Raw genomic sequence first — 25,890 nt, 5'->3', positions numbered from 1 at the left:
CTATAACTAGGTTTAAATTTAACAGTACATTTCCCAATTGATCCTTGATCTATAGCGAATAAAGTTATTACATTAAGATATCTCAGTCCTATTCTACATAATGTCATTTATAACAACTACAGTAATAGTGTACTATAGTGCTATGATTGAAATACAAGCCAAACAGATGTTGTTATCCAGTTCGGTTGTTCTTAGAAAAAAAAAGTTATTTCTCATTCGGTTGTTCATGGCTGTACATGTTTACACAACGAGTTTAATGTTAAAACCATACTTTCATCATGGGATAAAGCTAGGCTATTGTAATTTGATCTCTCATAAAATCGGATTATCCTAAGACGAAGTATCATAGCTTCAACACTACAGTTACCTGTACACTGTATAAAACCTTATTATATCTTTACAACCTCTAGACACCCAAAGGATTATAGCTAGGCTTTTTTTCACTTTACAGTATTTATAATACTATAAAGGGATTTTGACAAAGGAAAAATCTATTTCTGGGCAAGGGCCCGTGTCGCCCAGTGAAATATCCTTTCAGTTCATATTTCTAAGGTAAATAATACTAACATTACCAGAGAAAAATAAAAAGGGGGATGTCAGAGCATTCTGACTCGCTCACCCTAAATAAAAGAGGGTGTCGGTATGGTACTGGGGTGAGTGACACCACTACCAAGGGCCTCTTGTCATTTAGATCTCTCCTCCACAAAATCCCCCTGCTAGAGAGAGCTGGTACACAGCCCGCGCCAGCCACTACTACTACTTGCTCACCCACGCCAACACCGGCGCCTCTAGCGGCCATCCTTGAAGTTAGAAGACCAAGCTTGGGCCCAAGGGTGAGGGCAAAAACAGGGTGGGATTTCACTGGGCGACACGGGCCCTTGCCCAGAAATAGATTTTTCCTTCGTCAAAATCCCTTTTTTGGGCTCAGCCCGTGTCATTTTGTGAAATAGTAACAGAGAATTAGCACAAGCTTGGGGAAAAGGTAATAGTATAAGGTAATAAGAAAACACGAAAAAATATATAAGATGAGTATAATCTAGATTAAATATTACAAAGTTATCATATAAATACTTAAACTAACTTATAGTAACTTATGTTAGCCTTAAAATAAGTAATAGAGATTAACAGTATACTTATGCTAACTTACGATAACTTAAAACTAGAATAATACATTATATACAGTTGTGAGTTTCCCTAGCATAAAAATAAGGGAAAACATCACGATATAGCCTTTTGGCAGCTAAGGCTCAAATTAGGGTCGAGCCTGGTGGCAGGATCACAAGAAAAATGTTAGTGAGGCAGGTAGAAAGGAGATCTGGATCTAAGACTAAAACTACTTAGGCAGTGTCAGGAGAAACTGTGTTTCCCGCTGCCACTGCTGGAAATTTAAGAGATTCCAAGGATTTCAGGTAGTGACGTCTGAATACTGTCGGCGACTTCCAGCCAGTATACTTCTTTAGATCATCGAAATTCATGTGTTGAAAATAATTAATTGAGGTGGCTACTGCCCTGATGTCGTGGGCTTTGGGGAATGAATCAGGGTTGGCTTGCTTGATAAAGTATAGGATTTGTTGCCTAATTCTTTTTAAGGAAATAGTGCCACCTTGCTCTCTTATGAATAAGGGACCTGAGGACCTAGAAGATGTCCTGGACAGGTAGGCTCGTAAGGTCGTCACTGGACATAGAGAAGGGTCTTGAGGAAGAGGGAGGATCTTCCAGGGAGCCCATCTCATTAAAGGATCCTCATTTTTGGCCAAAAAACTGCGGTCTGGGGATAGAAGAACTTCTGATGGAAGAAATTCGATATGGCCAGAGTCTCTAGATAGAGCCGACAGTTCAGATATCCTGGCTCCTGAGGCCAGGCTTAGCAGAAATAACGTTTTCCTTAGGAGTGGTATATAGCTACATGAATTGTTATCAGTATCTGAGGCCAGTTTGAGAACATCATTTAAGAACCATGAAACTGAGCTAGGTCTCTCTGATGGTCTGAGCCTAGCACAAGCCTTAGGAATAGACGAAAAATGAGAGTCTGTTAAGTCTATCTTAAAGCCAAACTGGAAGATTTTCTTTAAGGCCGACTTATTGGTAGTAATAGTACTAGCTGCTAAACCTTTTTCAAATAAGGATCTGAAGGAGATAGCCAGATTAGTAGTCATGGTTCAAGATTCTGTTTCCTTCAGGAAATTTGCCAGTTTTTTGACAGCTGCATCGTACTGACGTAAAGTTGATTCTCTTTTATCCGATTCTAAGAAAAGGATATTTTGAGGATCAATATTTGCATCTCTTTTAGCCGCGAACTTCATGAAGTCCATAAAGTTAGGGTTTTGAGAATTCCTGAGGAAGCAAACACAGTCCTCATTTGTACTGGTTGAGATAGCTTGGGATTGGGAATCCGTTGAGGCCGGATACCCAATTCCAGAAGAAGAGGGAACCAGTTGCTCTTGGGCCAATCCGGGGCTACTAGAGCAACTTGCCCTTTGAAAGACCTGAGTTTGTTCAGGACTTTCAATAGAAGATTCACTGGAGGAAAGATGTATACCTTCTTCCACTGATTCCAATCTATGGACATGGCATCTGTGGCATAAGCCAGAGGGTCCAGGTTGGGAGCCACATAGCACGGGAGCTTGTGGTTCGATTGTGATGCGAAAAGATCCACCTGGAGGCCTGGAACCTTTTGGCATATCCACTGGAATGAGCGCCTGTCCAGAGACCACTCTGATTCTAGAGGAACTGAGCGAGACAGGGCGTCTGCTATTACGTTCCTTACTCCCGCCAGATGAGTGGAGGATAGATGCCATTTGTATTTGGCTGCTAGCGAGAAAATGGCTATCATGATGTGGTTCACGTGACTTGATTTGGATCCTCCTCTGTTGATGCAGTGTACTACTACTGCACTGTCCAATACCAGCTTGATATGGGATTTCTTGGCTGGTAGAAGCCTCTTCAATGTGAGGAATAGTACTACCATAGCTTCTAATACGTTTATGTGAAGCTGGCGGAACTGAGGTGACCAAGTCCCTTGTACTTTCTTGAATTGGGAGTATCCTCCCCACCCGCTTAGAGAAGCGTCTGTGTGGATAACCAACGCCGGAGGGGGAAATTGAAGAGGGATCGACTTGGAAAGGTTCTTGACCTCCGCCCAGGGGTGGAGTCGTTTGCGGAGAATCGGCGGGATGGCTGACAACTTGTCTCGAGATTTGTTGTTTGCTCTTGAGCGCCAGACCCGGTTTATATCTTTCAGTCTTGCCTTCAGCAGAACATCTGTAACTGATGCAAACTGGAGAGAGCCTAGGATTCTTTCCTGGTTTCTCCTTGATGTTAGTTTGCATTTGAGAAATTGCTTTGTTGCTTTGGCTATTTCCTTCCTTTTGACCAACGGAATTGACAGAGTGTGGGAGTTCAAGTCCCATTGAATGCCGAGCCATTGAAGTGGGAGTCCGGCGTTAGCCTGGACTTGGTCTTGTTTATCTGGAACCCCAGATGTTCCAGAAACTGTATTACTTTGACCGTAGCTTTGTGGCATTCTTTGACGGTTGTTGCCCAAATGAGCCAATCGTCCAGATACATTCCCTGGGATCTTAGTTGTTGAACTACTGATTCCGCCAACTTCGTGAATACCCGGGGGCCACGTTCAACCCGAAGAGCATCACATTGAAGGAGAATGCCTGGTCTCCCAGTCTGAAGCCTAGATACGGGGGGAAGTGCCTTGCAATTGGAATATGATAGTATGCGTCTGTAAGATCGATAGAGGTGGTGACGGCCCCACGGGGAAGTAAGGTCCGCACCTGCGAGATAGTCAGCATTTTGAACTTGTCGCAACGAATGAAAAAGTTTAGACGGGACAAGTCTAAGATTATTCTTCGTTTGGTTGAGCCTTTCTTTGGCACGCTGAACAAGCGTCCTTGAAACTTTAAATGCTTGACTCTTGATACTACCCCATTCTGAAGGAGTTCTTGTGCATATTCCGTCAATTCCTTTGTTGGTTTTTGAAGGAAGGTCTTGGATGGAGGAGGACCTTTGATCCAACTCCATCCCAGTCCCTTGGACACAATACTTTGTGCCCAATTGCTGAATCCCCATCTGTGTCGATAGAGAAACAGTCTCCCTCCTACCTGAGGGGTCTCACTGACTTGGGGCGGGGCGTGATCCACGTCCTCCCCAGGAGTGCTTACCTCTGCTAGGTGCTCTTCCGCCACCTCTTTGGCAAAATGCACCTCTAGCCCTACTTCCCCTTCTGAACCTATTAAAGGCTTGGAACGCCTGACCTTCAAAGACTGGGTTGAAGGCCGGAGATACTGCGTACGAGGTAGAGGGCTGATTTTGCAAGGTCAGTAGGAGTATTGGTTGGGACTGGTTCTTGGAAGTGGAAGGTTGTACCATCTGGGACACTGGCACAGCTTGTACCACCTGTTGTTGCTGAGCAGACTGGAAAGGTGGGAACTTTCTAGTCTTCTTCAGCTTTTTGGAAGCGGAGGAATTAGGCTCGGGTTTCTTCTTGGTTGATAGGCCCCAGCGGACCTTAAGGCTCTGGTTAAGCCTTGTTGCTTTGTGCTGGACCTCATTAACCACAACCTCTGGAAAGAGGTCAGCACCCCAGATTGAAGACGCTAGCAGTTTATTCGGCTCATGCCGAATACGTAGTCGCCTCTTGCAGTACATGTTTCCTGCAGTTGCGTCTTGCTATGGTAAAGTCGTACAGATCACACTGAACGGTGTGTGTCTGTGCTTTGGCCATAAGTTTGAATAGAGGTTCCGTTCCGTACGTCATTGCGGCAACCTCCGTCATCACTAGGGCATTTAAGGTCCTCCCTAACCTAGTCCTAGCATCGAATTCCGCTCGGATGAGGTTTTCCGAAAGTCTAGGGAGTCTCTCGCCAAATTGTGCTATTGCACAATCTGGCTTGAGTTTCCCTACTGTAAAAGTAGCTGGGAGATCAGCCCAAAGGTCTTCTGTTCCTGGAAGAAGGAGTGATGTTGGCTCTGTCTCCCTAAGTTGGGGCATAGGCTCGTCTTTCATGACGGCCTGTAGAGTCAACTCTGCTAGCTTTGTGGTAAAAGGGAGAGGAGTTTCCCCCTCTGCCACAAAGATAGTAAAGGGGCTTTTGAAAGCCTGAAGCTTGGTATTTACACAATCCCAATCTTCTAAGCTCCTGAGCCACCCCCTTTGGGCTTGATCCCGGCTATAGATCACCGTTTCTTTTGGGATCCTATCCTCCCTTCTCAGACGAGCATAGCCAATAAATGGTGGTTGGAGGTTGGCGGGGTGAAACTGGAAGTCTTCTAATCTTCGAGTACCACAATCTGGCAACGTCAACATTCCATCCTTAAAGGGGGCGTATGATGAGACCCTCCATGGATTATTTATCGAGAAGGGAGGAAGGGAATCATAGTCCGGCATGGGTTGCGCCGCCATGCCAGACTGTGGGAGAACTGCTGCAGGATTCTCCCTGAGGCCCGCCATCAGATTCTCTTGGTTTGTCAGTCTCTCCGAAATGCTCCGGATTGACTGACCTGACTCCTCGAACGAGGTGGAGATGCGTGAAAACATCTGGTCGAACCTGTCGTTGACAAGGTTTCCGACCAAGCTCCCCATTTGCTGCAATATATTTGCAGTAAATGCCTCGGTATCAAAACGACTAGGGTCCTTGATACTCATAGGAGTCTTGGGACATGTCCCTGTGGAAGTTGAAGGCTTAGGCTCCGTAGAAGCTCTGGCCTTATCCTTCGAGGACTTGCCCCTGGACCCTTTGGAGTACGAAGTAGAAGAAGACTTCGACTTTTCTGCTCCGGGGTGGTGAGCCGGAGACTTATGAGGTGCGGAGGATGTGGTCTTCTTAGATGACGTCCTCTCTAGGGTCTTTAACTCCCGCTTCCCTTTCACCTTAGGGATAGCTGAAGTGGATTTCGGCATAGCCGAAATTTTGCTCTCCGAAAAGCCTTGGAAGGAAGTAGAAGAATAAACAGGTGAAGACGATCCAGAAGGACCCAAGGGAAGCCCTTGAGCCCCTAACAAACCTACCTCAACTAACAAGTTACCTTGTTCACCTACCGCCATCGGCTCTAAATTAAGGTCCAGGGTAGCCACTTCGTCTGCGATATCCGGATTGCCTTGGGCCGCCAGCACCTGCGCCACCTGCTGCTGGACGGCGGAGATGTAAGGGGCCGCTGCTGCCGGGTTGATGAATCCGGTTGATTTCCCGCCCGGGAAGAGGCGGACAGCCATACTCTTGTCCAGGATGTATGGCTGCCCCTTAGTCACATTCTTCCCGAACCTGCCGACCCAGGCCCTCAGGGTTGCTGAAGCGGCGTCTTTCACGGCGGCAGCCTGGAAGAGAGGGTCATTGTAGTCCTAACAACGAAGCCCGAAAGTTATATGATTAATTATTTGAAACTATATGTCATTTATATCTCTTATAGGACTGTTGAATAATCAGTCATAAACAAAGTACGTAATCCGGTAAATATACTTACGCCGAAGGAAAACTGCTCTACCAAATCATAACATATTGAGCAGGCTTCGTGGTGCCATACCACTATGTCACCATAGCGGATGGCGCAAGGGGCGTGAGTCCTGCAGACCTCGTGGCCACAGGGGTCCAGCAATATGGCATTGCAGCCGGATTCCTGACAATTGGTAGCCTGTAAGTGAACAGATACATGAGTATCAGTGGTTACTAACAGGACTAGCTCGTTAAGAGATATAATACTCCGCTATATGCCGGAGTGAAAAATTTTTGGCATTAGACCTCTCCTGTTCTCCTGTAGAGATATGTCTGTGAGGCCTGGTATACTAGTCATAGTTTCCGGGGTACCGGAGTAAGGAGTCTCACCAAACTAGCCACCAGTCTATACGCCGGGGTGAGGAGTATAAGGATGGCGGAGGAACATGAGAGGGTTAAGCCAGAAAAGATATATAACATGGATGGGCGGAGCGCAGCTCCGCCGTACAAATTTTTGCAGGCAGGAGGAGAACCCGGTTAGTGAGCGGGCACTCTGCCGGCATAACGAAAAATACAAACAATAATGATAATATATTAAGATAATAATAGAAAATAAAACGTATATATATAACTATAGATGCATGTAGAGGTGCAACTCTCCGTTACCCCCTAGAAGAGCTGGCGGAGCCAGCTGAGTCCGCCGCTGGCGCAGTGGGTATACAGGGGGGGGTGACCGGGGTAGGAGAGAGCTAAGGAGGGACCCGAGGAGGTCCGAGTACAAGCGAGCAAGGTGGCCAACCCAACCCGAGTGTACAAGAGACCCCCCATGGAACCCAGGGTGAGAATGGAATGAGGAGCCAGACTCAGGAATCCCCCCCCCCCCCACCCGACACTCTCGTATCCTCTCTGGGGAGAGAGGAGGAGGGGAGGAGAGCCCGGGTGGTTGCCGTAGCAACCGTGAGCGAGTGCGACCTGCTTTCCCACCCGCGTAGGGGAGGGGGGAAGCAGGGAGGGGGACCGAGCTGGTGGCTCGTGGCGATCGTCTGGCCCACCGCGAACGTGGTAGGACCACGCGGACGGATAGACCAGGCGAACTAAGGTAGCCTAGGCTAGCACAAACCGTCTCTTACATGCGATATGAATAAAACACAGTACGTATTATCATATAGAAAGGAAGGGAATCAAAAGACAAAGGAAAGCAACGTCCTAGAGAAGCTAGGCTAATCTACCTGGAAGGTAGGAAGCCCAACCCCTCGTGAGCTGGCCTCTGCCGATACGTAGAAATGGAGGGCGACGGCCAGGGTGGTAGGACTAAAAAGAGATATAGGGGCCTATAATCCCACATGCCTAACAGACCTAGACAAAGGCACATGCATGCATGAACACTGAGCTAAGACATAAAGGCATAGGATTCCCAGAAGAAAAGTATATTAAGCACATCTTGCACCACATGTAGACATAAGCATAAATACTGCGCAGACATAGCTACAACGGTATGGGAAACCGAAAGAGCTAGAATGAATCACACACGAGGCAAGCCTGAAGCCATGTCGTAGGAGGCACCGTAATAATACCTAAAAACAGCGGTAAAACGGGTCCCAGCTGCCTAAAATTACGTGAAATACTAAGGCAGTACTTAACCCTTTAACGCCGACTGGACGTATTTTACGTTGACATTTTTTGTCTCTCGGGTGCCGACTGGATGTATTTTACGTCGACATACAAAAAGTTTTTTTTTAAATTCGCGAAAAAATACTTATAGGCCTACCAGCCGAAAACTTTTGAATCACGCACCTTGGGGGATGCTGGGAGTTCACGGATCAAGGTGTTGTTTTGTTTACAATCGTTACGCAGGCGCGCAAGCGCGAATTTCTTTCTTGCCGCACTAAAAAGTATGGGCGACACATCTCAGAAATTATTTCGTCACTTTGACATAATTTTTATACCATTTTAAATTAGCCGTTACATGGAGTATTATATATAAAAATGTGCGCATTTTTATGTAGAATACAACGAAAAAATACTCATGATTGTAGCTTTTATCAGTTTTGAGATATTTCCATATAAATAACGATAAGGGCCAAAATTTCAACCTTCGGTCACTTTGACTCTACCGAAATTGTCGAAAAACGTAATTGTAAGCTAACATTCTGTATTTATTCTATTGAATAGTTTTTTTTTTTTTTTTTTGTTTTTCCCAAAAATCCCCAATTTTTTATTTAAACCTTAATTTTGGCAAGCAAATTGGAAGTCTCTAGCACAATATTTCGATTTATGGTGAATTTATGAAAAAAATAATATTTTCCTTACGTCCGCGCGGTAACTCTTCCAAAAAAATCATATGTGCGGTTGTGGTAATGTTTGCACCATTTTAAATTAGCCGTTACATAAAGTTTTATATATGAAAATGTGCACAATTTCATGTAGAATACAACTAAAAATAATTTAAGGTTGTAGCTTTTCTCATTATTGAAATATTTGCATATAAATCACGATAAATAGAAAAAAAACCACGTTCGGTCAACTTTGACTCTACCGAAATGGTCGAAAAACGCAATTGTAAGCTAAAACTTTTACAGTTTAGTAATATTCAGTCATTTATCTTAATTTTGAAACAAATTCGAAGTCTCTAGCACAATATTTAGAATTATGGTGAATTTAAAAAAAAAACTTTCCTTCCCTACGCGCGCAGATTCTCCGCCGCAGCAAATATCCGAAATGCGTACGTTGCATTCTCGGAATATTTGCTCCATTTCATATTTGGCATTTCATAGATTTTTTTATATGAAAATGTGCGCAATTTCATGTAAAATAAAACGAAAAATATTTGAATGTTGTAGCTTTTCTAATTTCCAAAATAATTGCATATAAAAAAATATATAAAAAAATTCGACATTTGGTCAACTTTTAACTCGTCAGATATGGTCGTAAACTGCAATTGTAAGCTAATACTCTTACAGTATAGTAATATTCAATAATTTGTTTTCATTTTGAAACAAATTGGAAGTCTCTAGGACAATATTTAGATTTATGGTGAATTTTTGAAAAAAATATTTGTTTACATCAGCGAGTTACGAATTCATGCATTATTTTGTGATAATATTTTCTCTGTGTTGCTTTTATCGTTTTACAATGTGTTTATACCAAAATGATTGCAATTTAGTGTACATTACACCGAAAACAATTTAACTTGTTACCTTTAACCGTTTTGCGCATAGCGCGATTTGAATACAATTATATATGAAATTTTGTTTTTGCGCTATCATATATCGCATTATTTATATATGATAATGATAAATTTTTTCATTTCTGATGGTTGCATACTAAACTTCAGCCAATGACAAAAAGGAGCCAAAAATGAACTCTTAATCTTGAAAACTAAGCGTGCTGTGATTTTTTGAAAAAAATATTTTTTCCGCTTCCGCGCTCACTCTGAGACCCCCTCGGCACACGGAAGACGATTTTTAATATACCCCTTCGGCGTTTAAGGGTTAACTTAGCTGTGGCGATGGCTTGAAGCTCCATGGTGCAAGAAATATCCAAAATAGAAGCACAAAAGCACTGAGCAGAAAAAACATGTGCGATCAAGGAGCTGCTAACAGAAAGGATGGCCGCTAGAGGCGCCGGTGTTGGCGTGGGTGAGCAAGTAGTAGTAGTGGCTGGCGCGGGCTGTGTACCAGCTCTCTCTAGCAGGAGGATTTTGTGGAGGAGAGATCTAATGACAAGAGGCCCGTGGTAGTGATGTCACTCGCCCCAGTACCATACCGACACCCTCTTTTATTTAGAGTGAGCGAGTCAGAATGCTCTGACATCCCCCTTTTTATTTTTCTCTGGTAATGTTAGTATTATTTACCTTAGAAATATGAACTGAAAGGATATTTCACAAAGCGACACGGGCTGAGCCCAGAAATGTACTGTACAGTAAATTCTATAGTACTATACTGCATCAATATAATTTTACTTATTGCGCCATTGTGGGATTACGGCGCCGTTTGACTGGTCTAGGGCGCTGTTAACTGGTCTAGTATTCTGAAAGAAGGTGTGCGGCTGCCGTAGGCTTTGAAATCGCATAGCGTCGAAAATTGCTTAGCTTCGGCGGCCAGGATGGAACCCCTGCCGCTAACCGAGGGCCGCCTGTATTCCCGTTAGTGGGCTGACTAGTCACCTACGATAAACAATCAAAGTGCTGCCATGAATTTCAAAATTTAAGGCGCCACATTAGTGGAAAGTATAGCTATGTAATTACTTGGTAAGTGGTATATATATATATGAAACTCAATTTTATTATGAAAATAACCTTTCTTGTCTTTTCATGCTGAATTATTTTTTTTTAATTTTGACAAATAATATGCTCAGCATGCATTTGGAAAAAGTTTTACATTTTAAAACAAAAACAAATCTTACTAGTATTGGACTATTGTGTCTGTATATATATTATATTTTTAGGATTCATATACTAGTTGCTTAAAAGTCAATATTACTCTAGTGCTGAAGAAAGTTTTCTAAACATTAATTTTCAGGTAAAGAAGGTGCTCATCTGCGAGAGGAGCGACTTGCTATATTAGATCAAACTCGTGATTTGGCTTATAGCAATTACAAGACATTTATTCACACTGCAGAATGTTCAAGAACAATATTCAAAGATGTGAGTTTTTACCTTATTTAACAATTAGCACTTTCAGTAAAGTAAGTGTTGAATTACATGTATTTGGAGTTCTGTTTTGGATAAAGATTTTCAGACTTCTCTGTTGAGTGGTTTATTGATTAATTGGTTGTTGAGAGAGCTAAATGTTTGGGTTGGGTTTCTTATTCAATCTGCCAACCCTTGATATCTTTTAACAAATACCATCTTATTTAAGGTCTTTAGGAACAATAATGGGTTAATGCTGGATATCATCTGGCTCCATTTAGTAATAGGAGAGTCCTTTTAATTTGCATATTTCCTGATACAATTTTTACTGTATTTTTTTTACAGTGTGTTGTATTCCCATTGTTTATTGTCTTGCATTTTAGATGCTCTAGTCTTTATTTATATTTTTTAGGTATAGTACACAATTTTTAGGTTTCATTGTTTGGAAAGTTCAAATGTTTTGGATGTTGTAGGGGCTTTTGAAATATATACAATTGGGGCACAATGAAGGGAACAGATTTGGAGGTTATTCAGTGAAACTCGACTTTTCATTAACCTACTTTATTTCCTTAATACTACAGAATGGAAACTTCATTTGTTCCTATACTGTATACAAATATTTCCTGTTACAATTTTTACTGTATTGATTGTTTTTTTTTCTTTTCTTTTCTTTTTTTTTTTGCTCTGACAGTGTGTGGTATTCCCAGTGTTTATTGTCTTGCATTGTAGATGTTCAAGTCTTTATTTCTATTTTTTAGGCATAGTACACAGTTTTTAGGTTTCATTGTTTGGAAAGTTCAAATGTTTTGGAAGTTGTAGGGGCTTTTGATATATATACAATTGGGGCAGAATGAAGGGGACAGATTTGGAGGTTATTCAGTGAAACTCGACTTTTCCTTAACCTACTCTATTTCCTTAATACTTCAGAACGGAAACTTCATTTGTTCCTATACCATATACAAACATTCTGTCCTTTACTTAGGATAGATTGCAGCTCAGCTTAAACTACAGGCTAATATACATTCTTTTATACCAAGGTAGTTACCTGCCCGGTGGTGGGGAAGCACCGCCCTCCCACCGGCTCACTGAGTAGTCACTTTGATTACAGCCGGCAGTGAGGAAAGACCTCTCTCGCTCTCGCTGTCTTGTTGAAATTATTAATCACATTCTTTTTCTTTTTCTTTAAGGTACATGTGAGTATGACTGATGAGGCGGTTATGCGTTCCTGCCCTGGTGTCCCTGGTTGAAGGTGTGGGACTTTCATGAGCAGGATTGACAGAAACCCTCACTCACTTTGTCCTTCTTGCAGAGGGCATTCCTGTACATTGGAATCATCCTGTGAGAGTGTCGTACCTGGTCACCTGCCCAGTGGGTTGAGTATCGCTGGCAGCGAAGTAAAAAGAGGAAGAGGGATTCTTGAATTTCGAGTTCTTCCTCGAAGACCAAGTGACCCAGACCTTCTGCTTCCTTGTCAGGGACTCATCCTTTGGGAATTTTGGCGTCTCACTCCTCCGGGAGTGAGGCACATAAGAGCGACGAATTAACTCCTGGCCAGCCTTTCAAAGGGTGAGACCTGCACGTTTCCCCTGGTGAAACAGGAAGGCCTGGCCCTTCTAAGGATGTGCCTTGCCTTTCAGTCCATGTTGTTGATGACTCCTTCGTGTTTTGTGGCCTTTGTTAAAACTTCCTGGCCTTCCATCGAAGGAGAGACTTTTGTCGGCGCTCTTCTCTGGAGCTGCGTCTCCTTCCTTAGTCTCTTCAGAGGAGTCAGCCTCAACCTCCCGTGCTGTCAAGAGAGATGCCTTTCCCTCTGCGTTGCAGCTCCCAGAGCCCTCCCCTGTGGAGGCTCCTCTCGACACTGGCCAGGATCGTCCTCCTATCTGCCCGCCTTTGGGGATGCGGGCCCTGCAGCTTTGCCTTGTCCCTGGACAGGGTCCTTGGACTCCTCCTGACACACCTTCTTTGAGAGCCAGCAGTGACTCTCAGAGAGACAGTAGAGACTCCCCTCAGACACGCTGATGCGCGCTCTCCTTCTCTCCTTCGGTACCTGCTGGACCTTTGCTTGCAAGCTCCTCGTCTTTGTACGATGCTACGGCACGCACAAAGGAGTCTTTGCTGGATACACGTTCCTCCTCAGTGCGCGATGCTATGGCACGTGCACAGGAGGCTTTGCTAATTGCACGCTCCCCTGCAGTGCATGATGCTTCGGCACACGCACAGGAACCTTCGTTGGAGAGAGGTCACAGAGACTCAGTCTGTCTGTCTCTCGGGGTCAACGCGCCAACGCGCATCCACCTTCTATACCTGTGCGTGCTGCTACACATCAGGAACACCTTCCTGATGCACGCCATTTATCTGCGTGCCTTGTAGCTCCTGCACAGCGTACTCTGACAGCACGTGTGAATATGCATGCTTCCTCTAGACAACGCTCACCTTTAGCATGCATTGCCCAACGCGCTGCTTGATCTCTGCCTCATCAGCAGCATAAGCGCTCACCAGTACGCGCTACTGCATTATCTAATGTTTCTTATCGCTTGGCGATAGACTTTTTTGTTCTTTCCTTACGGCTGTCATCCGTAAGTAATGTTTGGTTCCTCTCATCTCCCTTGGATATCTTAGTAGAGGTTCTTTCTTGACTAGAGGAGATGATTCAAACAGGCTAGTTGAACAAGTTAACAACTTTATTCTGTAACTCCCATACTAGGAGATGCAGCTCGGTCGGACGACCGATATGTTTGATCGTTGGCGTGGAACTGCCATTCTAAAGCATCGCGTCGATAGCGGAACATTAGCTATCTCAGCAATTCATATAAAAACACCTACGTAGATCTGCCGGCTCGGAAGTTACAAGTTTCCGGCGTAGGTTTAAAACAGGTCAACGCTTCCCATGGAAGTTGTTGTGCAAAGTTATCATAACATAAAAATGTTGACAAAGCTTTGAGCTAGATCAGGCTACTGCAGACAGCGCATAGCGTAATCTAGGTCTGCTTTGGTCACGTAGAACCCTCCTAATGCCATGACCCCAGGTCATTGGTTTATATTTACAGATCTTGTAAATTATATAATAATGTAATTATTACATTAGGCTCGACTGCTACCTATTCAAGCCTTGAACAATAACAAAAAAAATTACTTTAAACATTGTCCATAGAGCGTGCTCGTAACATACTAAGTGATTAAATGCATAAAAAGGTTCTGTTACATACCCTTGTTGACATATTCATAAACAAAGATAAATGCATGGAAAATATAGATCCATGTTTGGTAATAATAATGATTATGTACCCACCCAATAATAAAAAAGGTAAAAATCAAAACATGTATACATGATTAATATGATAACAGTAACCTGACTAAGAATAATGGTTACTAAATAATGATTATAGCATGATCATGGATAATTGTTAAAGAGTACTTGACACTCTTTGTAATAGATAAATATAATTGTACAATGGTATAACAATGTAATTTCTGCAGAAATTCAATATATAGGGCTGATATTTTATTAGGTGCCCGAAAAATACCTTTAGGAATATATTAATGTATATATTGGGCTATATGCTTTATTAGGCGCCCTGGAGATACTTTAACTGTTCAAATGCAAAGGCGTGAGTCATTCTTCTGTCCTACATTTTTTGCCAGCATACATACGGACCGCTTTTCAACACACAACACAATTCCAGACAATTCCCTAGGCACGAACTGAAGTGGCCAAGTTTCAGGCGGCCCTAAACGCAAACGACTTGAGTTTAACGGGTACGTCATCTAGACGGGCCAGTACGTTCCCTTGGAGATCCTTCTGTTTACGCCTTAGCCTACGCCAAGCCAAAGATGTTTTGACGGCGATAACCAATATGGCCGTCACGCTGAACACGGCTAGCAGAATGTAGTAGCGAAGATTTTCTCCACCTGCATAAGTCGATGACGCGTGGGTCATCTCAGCCAGTTGCGTCCAGACGATGAGCTACTCGCGCGTTGTATGGGAGAGGTAGTGATGGGATGATTGTGGTAGCCCACGTGTAGTTCGCGAAATACGCCTGCTCACGTATTATCGTGTTGACCCCTCTGACGGTATAGTTTGTAGATGTCCCCGTACAACCATCGGCTGCTACGAAGACAGGGGCATGGCGGTGGATGTGTCCGGACACACGACGTCGAATCCGGCCTTATCATAACGGATCCAGGAACCATTATTCATCCTGTAATTGAATTTATTACCGTAAAAGGGATAAAGTTTCCCCAGACAACCTTCGCTTGTATGAGAGAGAGAGCCGTTCAGCACTGTCTAACTCACATGAATCCGTTGATATAGGATAGAATTCAAAAGAGTCAGCTGTACAAATTTTATTATTCATGGCTTCTGAACAATGAGTGAGTTTATCTAAGTCTTTAATGACTGTAAATGATTTCTTATCAGAAGAAATCAGTACATGCCCCGTTAAATTGGATATTACTGGATTTGAGTTATTCGTCATAAAAGTAGGAAACGGTGCTATTTTGTATGATTGCCAAGCATCGGAAGAATCAAAAGGAATTGTGATCATAATTCTATAATTTTCAACGCTGACTGATATTAGGCTATAATAGAATTCTACTTTATGGGCATCTAATAAAGGAATATAACCTAGCTTCTCCCGTCCGTTTTCCAAAGTTAACGTCAGATCTTTAATAGGCATGAGGTGAGGAGATAACACACCCTTTGTTGCTAACGTAATTGCTTCTACGTAATCTTTTGACTTTTCAATAAAATGTGATATTTTCACACGGATATGATCTATTTTCGAACTATAGTAAGCTAAAGTAGCCAGCAAATGTTGAACTTCCATGACCTGATCGATATTATTTGAATGTTCATTAACGATATTCATTATTTGATTGATCGAAGATAACTGGCTGCGAAGTTCTGATAAGGCATTTTCCGTGTTTTGGGTTGCAAAAACTCAATTCTTTTATTTTGATTATTTATCTTGAGGCGATTTGAGATTCCTAAGCCTAGATTCGCAACTGATCCTAAGATGTTTAGTCCAGCTAGAATAAGCGGGTTGCGGCGTTCAAGAGTATTGTGCCGCACAGACCACATCAGCAGGTCACGAGCGAGCTCTTCTGCCTCGGTCGGTTTTATTTTGCTATGTCATAAGACAACATTTCCGCGACGCTTAATGTTTGAGCTAGTGAAATCTCTGAGTTAGCATGAAAATTACGTTCATGCATTTCCTTAAGGGAAATACCAAACCTCATCAGGTCATTCTTTAAGTTAAGGACGTCATCTTCAGGTAAGAAAATAGCATGCATATCTACTTCGATAACCAATATTACTTGACACGATGAATACATCATCGATTCTCTCGATAATCGAGCCATGATTAAATTCTATGTCTTTAGTCCTAGCGCTCTTTCCATACAACAAAGATGTCTGAATACACAATATCACTCCTAACAATAACAGATTCATTTTTTGAAAACCTGCAATGAGTAAAACAGATGTAATAACTCGCGTAAAAGAATAGGTTTACATACAATATGATTAATAGATATATATATATAATTTATTATACAAGTTTCATAAATACAACCATTTTTTCCCTCACTCCATCTACCTTTCTTTAGATTCTGATATGTGCCAATGGGACTATTCTCACATCAGTGGGTTTGGATACATTTTGAACCCTAACTCTATTGGCCGTTAAATTTTCTAAAATGTTAAACGGGCCTTCAAACTTAGGTGTCAGTTTATAATTTAAACCTCTACGTACGTATACTTGTATGTATACCTGATCGCCCACGGCATATGTTCTAGTTGGCTTAGCTATTTTATCATGATTTTTTTTCATTATGATCTGTGCTTCTTCTAAATTCTTACGAATTATATTATATCGACTTATGCTTGCATCCATAACATCCTTTAGAGGATTTGATAAATTAGTTGTAGGCTTTAAGATGTGGAAAGGCGTTCGGGCCGGGATACCGTACAGTGCCTCGTGCGGTGTCATTTTAATAGACACATGATACGAGTGATTAAGTGTGCTTAGTACCGCAGGTATGGCAATGTCCCAGTTGGGATCTGCCCCCCCTAGGGTGACCCTTAAAATGTCTAAAACCTTACGATTTGCCCTTTGCCACTAAGCCCATTAGACTCTGGGTGATAGATCATGGTATTGATTTTCTTTATACTAAGGAATTCGCACAAGGAGTTAAGGAAATGGATTATTGAACTCCCCGCCCGAGTCTGAGATAATGATGTGTGGAATTCCATGTTTACAAATGTAGCACTCGTAAAACTTCCTAGCGCACTCGACCGCGGTTTGGTTTTTGTTTTAAGCGCTATAAGTTCTGTATATCGAGTCAAAGCGTCTATAATTACTAGGAGGTGCTTATTTCCTCTGTCTGACTCGTAAAATCCTGTTAATAAATCTAAATGTACTCTTTCAAAGGGTTGATTTGGCACGGGGTAAGCCCCTAGGCTGACAGGTGTCTTCGTGTGCCCTTGTATTCTTGACAAGTGCGACAATTTGCTATGTGCTTTTTTATATCTCTAAGCATCGTATGCCAATAAAATAAGGATTTGGCTTTCTGCGACATCAAGGTATAACCCGGGTGTCCATGCAGTGGATTTTCATGCAACCACTTTAAGACAGTGGGTATGAGTGAGATAGGCACCACCACCTGGTTGTTATTCAACTGCGGTGTGTTGCGGGTTTTCCTCGTCACGGATCTACACAGGATATCGTCCTGTAGGATATAATTCTGCTGCTTATACTTTAGGTATTTCTTTTTTTCCAGTTCGGATTTTCCCGTTTTAACGCCAATGATGATTTTTTCTATTTGCGAATCTTTTCTTTGTTCCGTCTGTAATAGTTCAGCACTCCAGCCCAGATCTTCCTGTTCAGATATAGTTTTAACAACGGGCATGGAGGTTGAGATATCTATTAATTCAGTTAATGGCTCGGTACAAGATGAAGAGGGGGGGTTGCGTGATAATGCGTCAGCAATGATATTTGCTTTCCCAGGTAAATACCCGATCCTCGCGCCAAAGTCCTGAATGATCATGTGCCACCGAGTTCGCTTGGGGCTGTGACTAAAGCCTTTAAAGAAGTCGGTTAGGGCTTATGATCAGTGAGAACCTTGACGGGATAACCGTATATTATGAATTTAAAAGTGCACGAGTGAATTAACAATAGCGAGCCCTTCCTTGTCTATTACCGCATATTTACTTTCGGAAGGTCTCAGTTTACGTGAATAAAAAGCTATAGGGAAAAACTGTCTATCATATTGTTGAAGCAATACCCCACCTACTCCTAGGTCTGAGGCGTCTGTTGCTATGAAAAATTCCTTACCGAAGTCAGGAAATTTCAAGATAGTAGAGAACCACCAGTTCATCTTTCAATTTATCGAACGCCTGTTGATGAATTTCAGACCATACGATATCTACGCCCTTTTTTATAAGATCGGTTAGGGGAGCGGCTATGATTGAGTAGTTGCGGATGAAGCGGCGATAGTATCCGCTGCACCCTAAAAATTGCTGTATTCCCTTGACGTTAATAGGTATCGGAAAGTTACGGATAGCCGACACCTTATCGTGGACGACTTTAAGACCTTCACTAGAAACCGTGAAACCTAGATAGACTAGTTCTGTTTTAAAAAATTCACACTTACTTATCTTTACCCTTAAATTATGCTGCCTTAACCTTTGTAACACTAACTCCAATTTACGTAAATGCTCTTCTAATGTGTTGGAAAAGATTACTAAGTCATCCATGTAGGCATGTAGGATATCTCCCAACAAGTCTCCAAACACGACGTTTATCAATACGAGTAAAAGTTATAGGAGCACAACGTAAACCAACCAAAGGCATACGCAAAAATTCATAATGTCCCCTGGCTGTGCTGAAGGCAGTGTATGGGATGCTTTCTTGTTCCATCGGAATCTGATGAAACTCCTTTTAGTAAGTCTAAGCTTGTGAAATATTTATTCTGGCCTAGTAAAGATAGGATATCATCGGTACATGGTACTGGGAATCTGTCAGGGATTGTTTCTTCGTTTAAACGACGAAAATCTACGCATATCCGCCAAGTTCGATCTTTTTTTCGGTACTACTATTAACGGAAAATTATAAGGGCTGTTTGATTTCCTAATGACTCCTTCCTTTAACATTTTACCTACTTCCTCTGTTATCTCATTCTGAAATTTCATAGGAAGTCGGTACGAAGGTACATAGATTACTTTCTGTTTGTCCTTGAGCCTGATTTGATGCTCGATGACATCCGTTTTTCCTAAGGTTCCATCCGTAGTGGAAAAAACATCATGATATTTAGTTAACAGATTCAAAAAAATTTCTGCTGAATTTCTTCTTCTTGAATGTCCTTATTGATTTGTTCTTTATAGATTGCAAAAGGGTTTCATCCGCGACTGATTGAGCGTGATTTATCTCAGCTACGGTAAGAATGCGATGTTTATAAACTTCGGCATCCAGATATGTTGATTTTTGTGGATTACTAAAGTGGTATTCAAATGATTACAGACTTCGATGTTACATTGTTGTTGTGAGCCGACTGTATAAACGGCTTGTGTGACGGATAATCCTTGTGTTTTCAGAGTTTCGGAAAGGATTAATGTTTCAGATCCTGGCAAGGTTCTCTTTACACGCACTAATATATTTGAAGTTACGTTAGGCTCGAGAGTTTGCGTGCAAGCTGATATTACGGGTGAGCGAGAGTTCTGTTGGGTTGCCTGTATTATTTCTTGGTTCATGAGACAGGTGATTGGTTCCGTAATGTAAGTGACAACTCTGTCTGTCTCTTTATTATCTAAAACAGATTTTAGGGTATTAGAAGACCTATAGAATTTCCCTTTGATATACACGCCGTGTTTTGCAGGTGCTAAGATAATATTTTGAGTGCCCATAGACGGGTATCCGATAATTACTGCGGGATACATATTAATGTTTTGTACAACGACAAAGGTATCAGCAAACGTGCGCTTACCGACCTTGTACTGTACATGAGTTACGACCACAACATTTAATTCATTATTCCCAATGCCTGAGAGCCTTATTCCGGACTTTTCTATAGGGAAATTTGAAAAGAGTAAATGATGAGTCCTTAAATCCATTATATTACGTGGACTACCAGAATCAAAGAACAAAGTGAATGACTTATGGTCCAAATTTACTGCATGTAAGGTGGTCGCAACTCGTTTTGACTAATAATTGCATGAATTTGTTGCAAATCTACGGGAACCTGCACAGATTTTTTTGATTCGGCCGTGTGTTTCATAGGAAAATCAATTGTCTCACAATGATCTGATAAATGATTAAACTGATTATTTGATACAAAAGATGTTGATATTGATGACCCAACATCGCCCTCTCCCCCCTTGGAGTGAACTACGTGGTATTTGTTTTGTTTATCACACCCTGAAAATTCGCTTGCCCTTGCGAGTTCTGGCTAGACGGCCCAGGAACAGAGGTACCTGAAGCACGATTTGTTTGTTTCTGCTGTTGTGCAGAATTTCCGTTTGGTTGTTTCTTCTTATAGTACTGAGGACCCTTCTTTTTATTTGCACTGGCAACTGGTTGCGTGTTTGTAGCATTTTGCTGTTGATTCCTCGAGTAGCAACGGTTATATGAATGAGTTGAACTATTGTGTATTGAACAACAACGCGTCCGACAGTCTGAAATCATTGTGACCTGGTCGTTTACAGTTATAACAAACCATCCCTGCAACTTGATTATTATTATGTACCACATTTACTTGTTGTGGCTTGTTCTCATTCTTTGCAAAAACTTGAATGAGCGAAGGATCTAGGTCGGTACATTTAGACATGTGTTTTTTGATTTGTTTATACACATCTAATTCCGTACTGTCGGGCTGCAATTTTTATCAAAACACCGTACTAACGCTTCAGGCAACATTACAGTGATAGACGTAAGGTAGATCAAACGGATAAAATCTTTCACTTTGATATTAGCACCCGCAACCCACCCGGAGTTTACTTAAACTATCCTGATATTCATTTAGCCGGTCGGCAATTAGCGCGCCGCCCGCTCGACAACATTGAGCTGAGTCATGGAGGCTTGGTTAAGGATATTTCTCAATGCCAATACTACATCTAAAGCCTCTTCACCCCCATACACGGCACGTAACCTAATTTTGAACTCGTCCCATGTAAGCGCTTCTTGGAAAGAAACCCCCCTTAGATACGCACTTGCGTCGCCTTTCACAAAGTCAACGAAGCTCTTGGCCTCCTGTAATTGTACTGCTGGGTCTGTGATGCTTTTTGCATTTAAATGAGCGTCTACAGATGAGATCCATGCCTCAACATTTTGAGGCAGGAACCCATTGACCCGACCTTGAAAAGGGACAATCGCTGACTCGCGCTAACGAGAGTCACCACGGGGTTGGGGTTGCCAGCCGGAGTGGTTGCCATTTCGGCTTTCACTTTTTTCTTATCACTTCTATTCCTTGCAATCCTATCAAAATATCTATAAGAGTACACTCGACCACTACGTAAACGCATAAGCAATGTACTGTATAAGTGTGTTATAATAATAGGAAAAATCCCCAAAGATACAAAAATACAGATAATATGATAAAATATTATACGGAGAATTCCTGCAAGAAATGGTTAATGACAACGAGAAAAGAAAAAAAATTAATCTGCGGGCGAGAACCTCGTAGTTGAAGATAGGTTCTGTAATGAAGGAAGATTAATATGGCGAACAACTCACCCCCAGAATACTGGACGATCGACTCTTGATGAACAACACTTCACTGAGGAAAAGACCTGAATAGATAAAAATGGTACTTAGCTCCAGATTATATTGCGAAGGATTGTTGACATGGGATGACGTCTCGCGTCGGAAGTCGTGATGACGTCACGGTCTTCTCTCGTGCACGATGCTCTGGGAAGTCCAAGATTGATGACGTCACAGCCTCCGTCCTTGCACTACTGCGTATAGCTGTCCACTCTGCGTCCTTGCTCGTGAACGGGTGATGTTCCCTGTGTTTGTTTTCTTCTTTCCGTTGATGTTCAATGCTGTCTCGTCCGGTGTAGATTCTTGAAGATAAGTGACAACAGTTGCTCAAACGTCAGTGTTAAATGCTTGTATTCCTCTCGATGAAGGACATAGTTGCGTCTTCATAAACTGTGCGTTGATTGAAGATCCCGTTTCCTCTGTTTCGTTTGAGGTTTGAAGGTGGAAGTTAGTTTCTTGTAGACCTTCGGTCGGCTGATATGGGTCTTGTTAATTATGTTCTTCGTTTATACGCTGCCACCACTTCTAATGTCTTATCGCTTGGCGATAGACTTTTTTGTTCTTTCCTTACGGCTGTCATCCGTAAGTAATGTTTGGTTCCTCTCATCTCCCTTGGATATCTTAGTAGAGAGGTTCTTTCTTGACTAGAGGAGATGATTCAAACAGGCTAGTTGAACAAGTTAACAACTTTATTCTGTAACTCCATACTAGGAGATGCAGCTCGGTCGGACGACCGATATGTTTGATCGTTGGCGTGGAACTGCCATTCTAAAGCATCGCGTCGATAGCGGAACATTAGCTATCTCAGCAATTCATATAAAAACACATACGTAGTCTGCCGGCTCGGAAGTTACAAGTTTCCGGCGTAGGTTAACAGGTCCAACCGCTTCCCATGGAAGTTGTTGTGCAAAGTTATCATAACATAAAAATGTTGACAAAGCTTTGAGCTAGATCAGGCTACTGCAGACAGCGCATAGCGTAATCTAGGTCTGCTTTGGTCACGTAGAACCCTCCTAATGCCATGACCCCAGGTCATTGGTTTATATTTACAGATCTTGTAAATTATATAATAATGTAATTATTACACATACACACGCCAAGACGTGTCATCAGAGCGTTCATCTAAACACTCCTGCAGGCGCTCTCGGTCTCTGGCATCATGCGCCAGACACGCTTCTTCTTCAGAGTGCTCCTCTTCATCCACATACGCTCCAAGGCGCGCTTTTTCACCTGTAGTGTCATCGCTCTCCAGCGTGTTCTAACGCACACTTTTCTAGGCGTTCTCCTACATGCCATTCGTCTACACGCGTGCACGCACTCCTGCTCCTGCAGAATTGCACGCACCTGTCCGTTGAACGCCTCTTCATACTTGACGCCTAGACTCTTCTCCCTCTGCCTCTTTCAATGTTTTGGCATGAAAAGCGGAGACGTCTGAGTACGAGTACCCGTCCTTGGAGCTTCCATCATCTGCACCTCCTCTGGAGGTCCCATCTCCACCTCAGGACCCTTGTAATGCTGCAACCCAGCAATCCCGAAGGCAGTCATATCAGCTTTTGCCATTGAGCAAAGGTCATCACTCCCTGAATCGTCCTCGAGAACGGGGCTGCAAGCAGACCCCTTCTCCATCGCCTTCCAATGACCTTCCAGTCCCTCTTCCTGTTCCTCTTAGGAAGTTGGGAGAGCAGTTATGGGGATTTACCATCCCCAAGCTGCCACGAGTGCTCAACGCCAGGTGAGAGGTGTGTTTGAGTGTTTGAGGCATATGCGTCCTGTGACTCCTCCTTACAATCCAGGCCTCCAACCTCTCAGGGTTCTCGACCTCCTCGGGATTGTTCCCTTGTGGAGAATTACCACATCTTGCCCAGCGAATTTGAATCCGGCCGAGCTTCTCCTGACAGGACTCCCACAGTGTTTGGGGAGAGGGCTCCATCTCTCTCGCCTCCAGCTTCGCCAGACGCAGATAGGCATCCTCCAACTCCACCTTCCCCCTTCTCACAAGGGGCTGTCCGATGGGGGCATGAGGACCTTGGAAGGCAGCGAAGAATCACCCTCGCAATTCCGAGCCTTCAAAGGTTCCTGTGGCTCTGGGGGCCTCAGCTCCTGGACCTTCTGCTGCCCCTTATGAGGATCAGCCAGAGACTCGGCCTTCTTCGATCTTGGACCCCTCTCATTCACGCCCGGATACGGCAGTGCAGAGGGAGGATGATCTTCCGTATACAACCGACGAGTCAGCTGGTTATCTTCCGGAGCCAGCTGCTTCAGCTGTTCCAGAAGATGCGGCAACTGAAACCACCTTCAGTGAGATCATAGTTCTCATCCGAAAGGTGAACAGCCTAGGAGAAGCTGCAGAGGAAGTACTATGTGGACCAGGGGGCTGAGCCTTCACCCTTGCCCTTAAACCCTACCATAACATCATTGATGCCTGGAGTTTCACTCCAGACCCTTCAGTGTCAGACCTCAGCACTCTTCCCAGGAGATGTCACAGCTTGAACAAACCGTGAAGGCGGCATTGCAAGCAGCTTAATGGTTGGACTTTTGGGGCGGTACGTTGGGCTTTCTTGCCACCTCAAAGACTCCACAGCAGCCTGACAAGCAAGCTGACATGGCTTGTCAGCTTCATGACCTTGTTTTGTCAGGTGGTAAGGCTATGGAGTTCTTAGTCCACCAGCTTGCTAACCTTTGGGCCAACCTCGTTTTGAAGTGCAGGGACGGCATCGCATCCAGGTTTGATCGAGCTGTAGACCCTCAGGATGTGACCAACCTGAGGAATGTCTTGCTTCGGGGATCCACTCTCTTTCCATCTTCGGATGTGAACGAGGTAGTTGGCAACTTCAGGAGAGCAAGCCAGGATTCTTTGCTGCTTCGCGCAGCATCATTCCGTCGGCCTCAGCCTCCTCCTGCTTCGACTCAATGTCGTCCTGGCTCTCCAACTAGGAGGTCTTCTCACCCTTCTGCCAGGGCTGATCCCTGTCCCACTGCCTCCACCACTTGGCGGCCGAGAAGTCGGCAGCCCTTTTCAACCGGAGGTGGTTGAGGGCGAGGCAAAAGCAGCAAGAGGAAGAGAGGCTGTCACAACCAGTGAGAAGGGCACCCCCCAACTCTGCCACCTGTGGGGGATGCCTGCAAGCCAGATGGACGAGGTGGCAGTACCCCGAGGCAGAGGATTGGACGTTGACCATCCTCCGCCACGGGTATTGCATCCCGTTCATCAACTCACCCTCTCCTCTGATTTGACCCCCGAAGACGTCATCATCCTATCGTCAGGGATCGACTAAGGATCTCATCTTTCAGGCCAAAGTCCAGGACATGTTGGGGAAGGACACTCGAGGAGTTCCTCGACGAGTCTCTCGGCTTCTTCAGTCGACTCTTTCTTGTAAAGAAGGTGTCTGGAGGGTAGAGACTGGTCATCGACCTCTCAGCCCTAAACGAGTTTGTTCAGCAAACCCCATTCAGGATGGAGACCCCCAGCACGGTCAGGCAGGCCATTCGTCCTCTGGACTACATGGTGACGATCGACCTAAATGATGCTTACTTCCAGATCCCAATCCATCCGTTGTCCAGGAAGTATCTTCATCTTGTTGTCGCGGACAGTGTTCCAATTCAGGGTCCTATGTTATGGTCTCTCCACAACTCCGCAAGTCTTTACTTGGGTGTTCACCCTAGTGTCGGCGTGGGCTCATCGCCAGGGCATTCATCTATTGCATTACCTAGACAATTGGCTAATACTGGCGCCCTCGGTGGAGCTTCTTCGTCTCCACCGAGACAGAGTTCTAGCATTTTGTCATGATCTGGGGATCATGGTGAACCGCAAGAAGTCCTCTCTGGAGCCTTCTCAACGACACGACTGGTGTATTTCAGAATGAACCTGGACACCATTGCAGGGAAAGCCTTTCCAACACCGGAAAGACTGAAATGCTTCTGAGGTGTCGCTCTACCCTTCCTTTGACAGTCCCAGCTGCCAATACATCAGTGGCAACAGTTGCTGGGACATCTGGCCTCACTGGAACACCTCGTTCCAAATGGTCGGATGCACCTTTGATCTTTTCTGTGGGGTCTGAAGAATCGT

General features: G+C 43.6%; 1 protein-coding gene across 1 annotated transcript in view; it reads left to right on the top strand.

Moving 5' to 3' along the window:
• LOC135219465 (conserved oligomeric Golgi complex subunit 8-like) overlaps nt 1-25,890 on the top strand; it is a 473,937-nt gene that overhangs the window by 139,442 nt on the left and 308,605 nt on the right. Inside the window, exon 3 of the mRNA XM_064256259.1 lies at nt 10,961-11,085. Within this exon, the coding sequence (XP_064112329.1) occupies nt 10,961-11,085 (125 nt within the window). The remainder of the gene's footprint in view (nt 1-10,960; nt 11,086-25,890) is intronic.

This window comes from Macrobrachium nipponense, chromosome 1 (genome assembly GCF_015104395.2).
Source record: "Macrobrachium nipponense isolate FS-2020 chromosome 1, ASM1510439v2, whole genome shotgun sequence".
Classification (NCBI taxonomy): domain Eukaryota; kingdom Metazoa; phylum Arthropoda; class Malacostraca; order Decapoda; family Palaemonidae; genus Macrobrachium; species Macrobrachium nipponense.
Note: the sequence above shows the minus strand (reverse complement) of the source record. Positions and strands in the feature narration are given on the sequence as shown.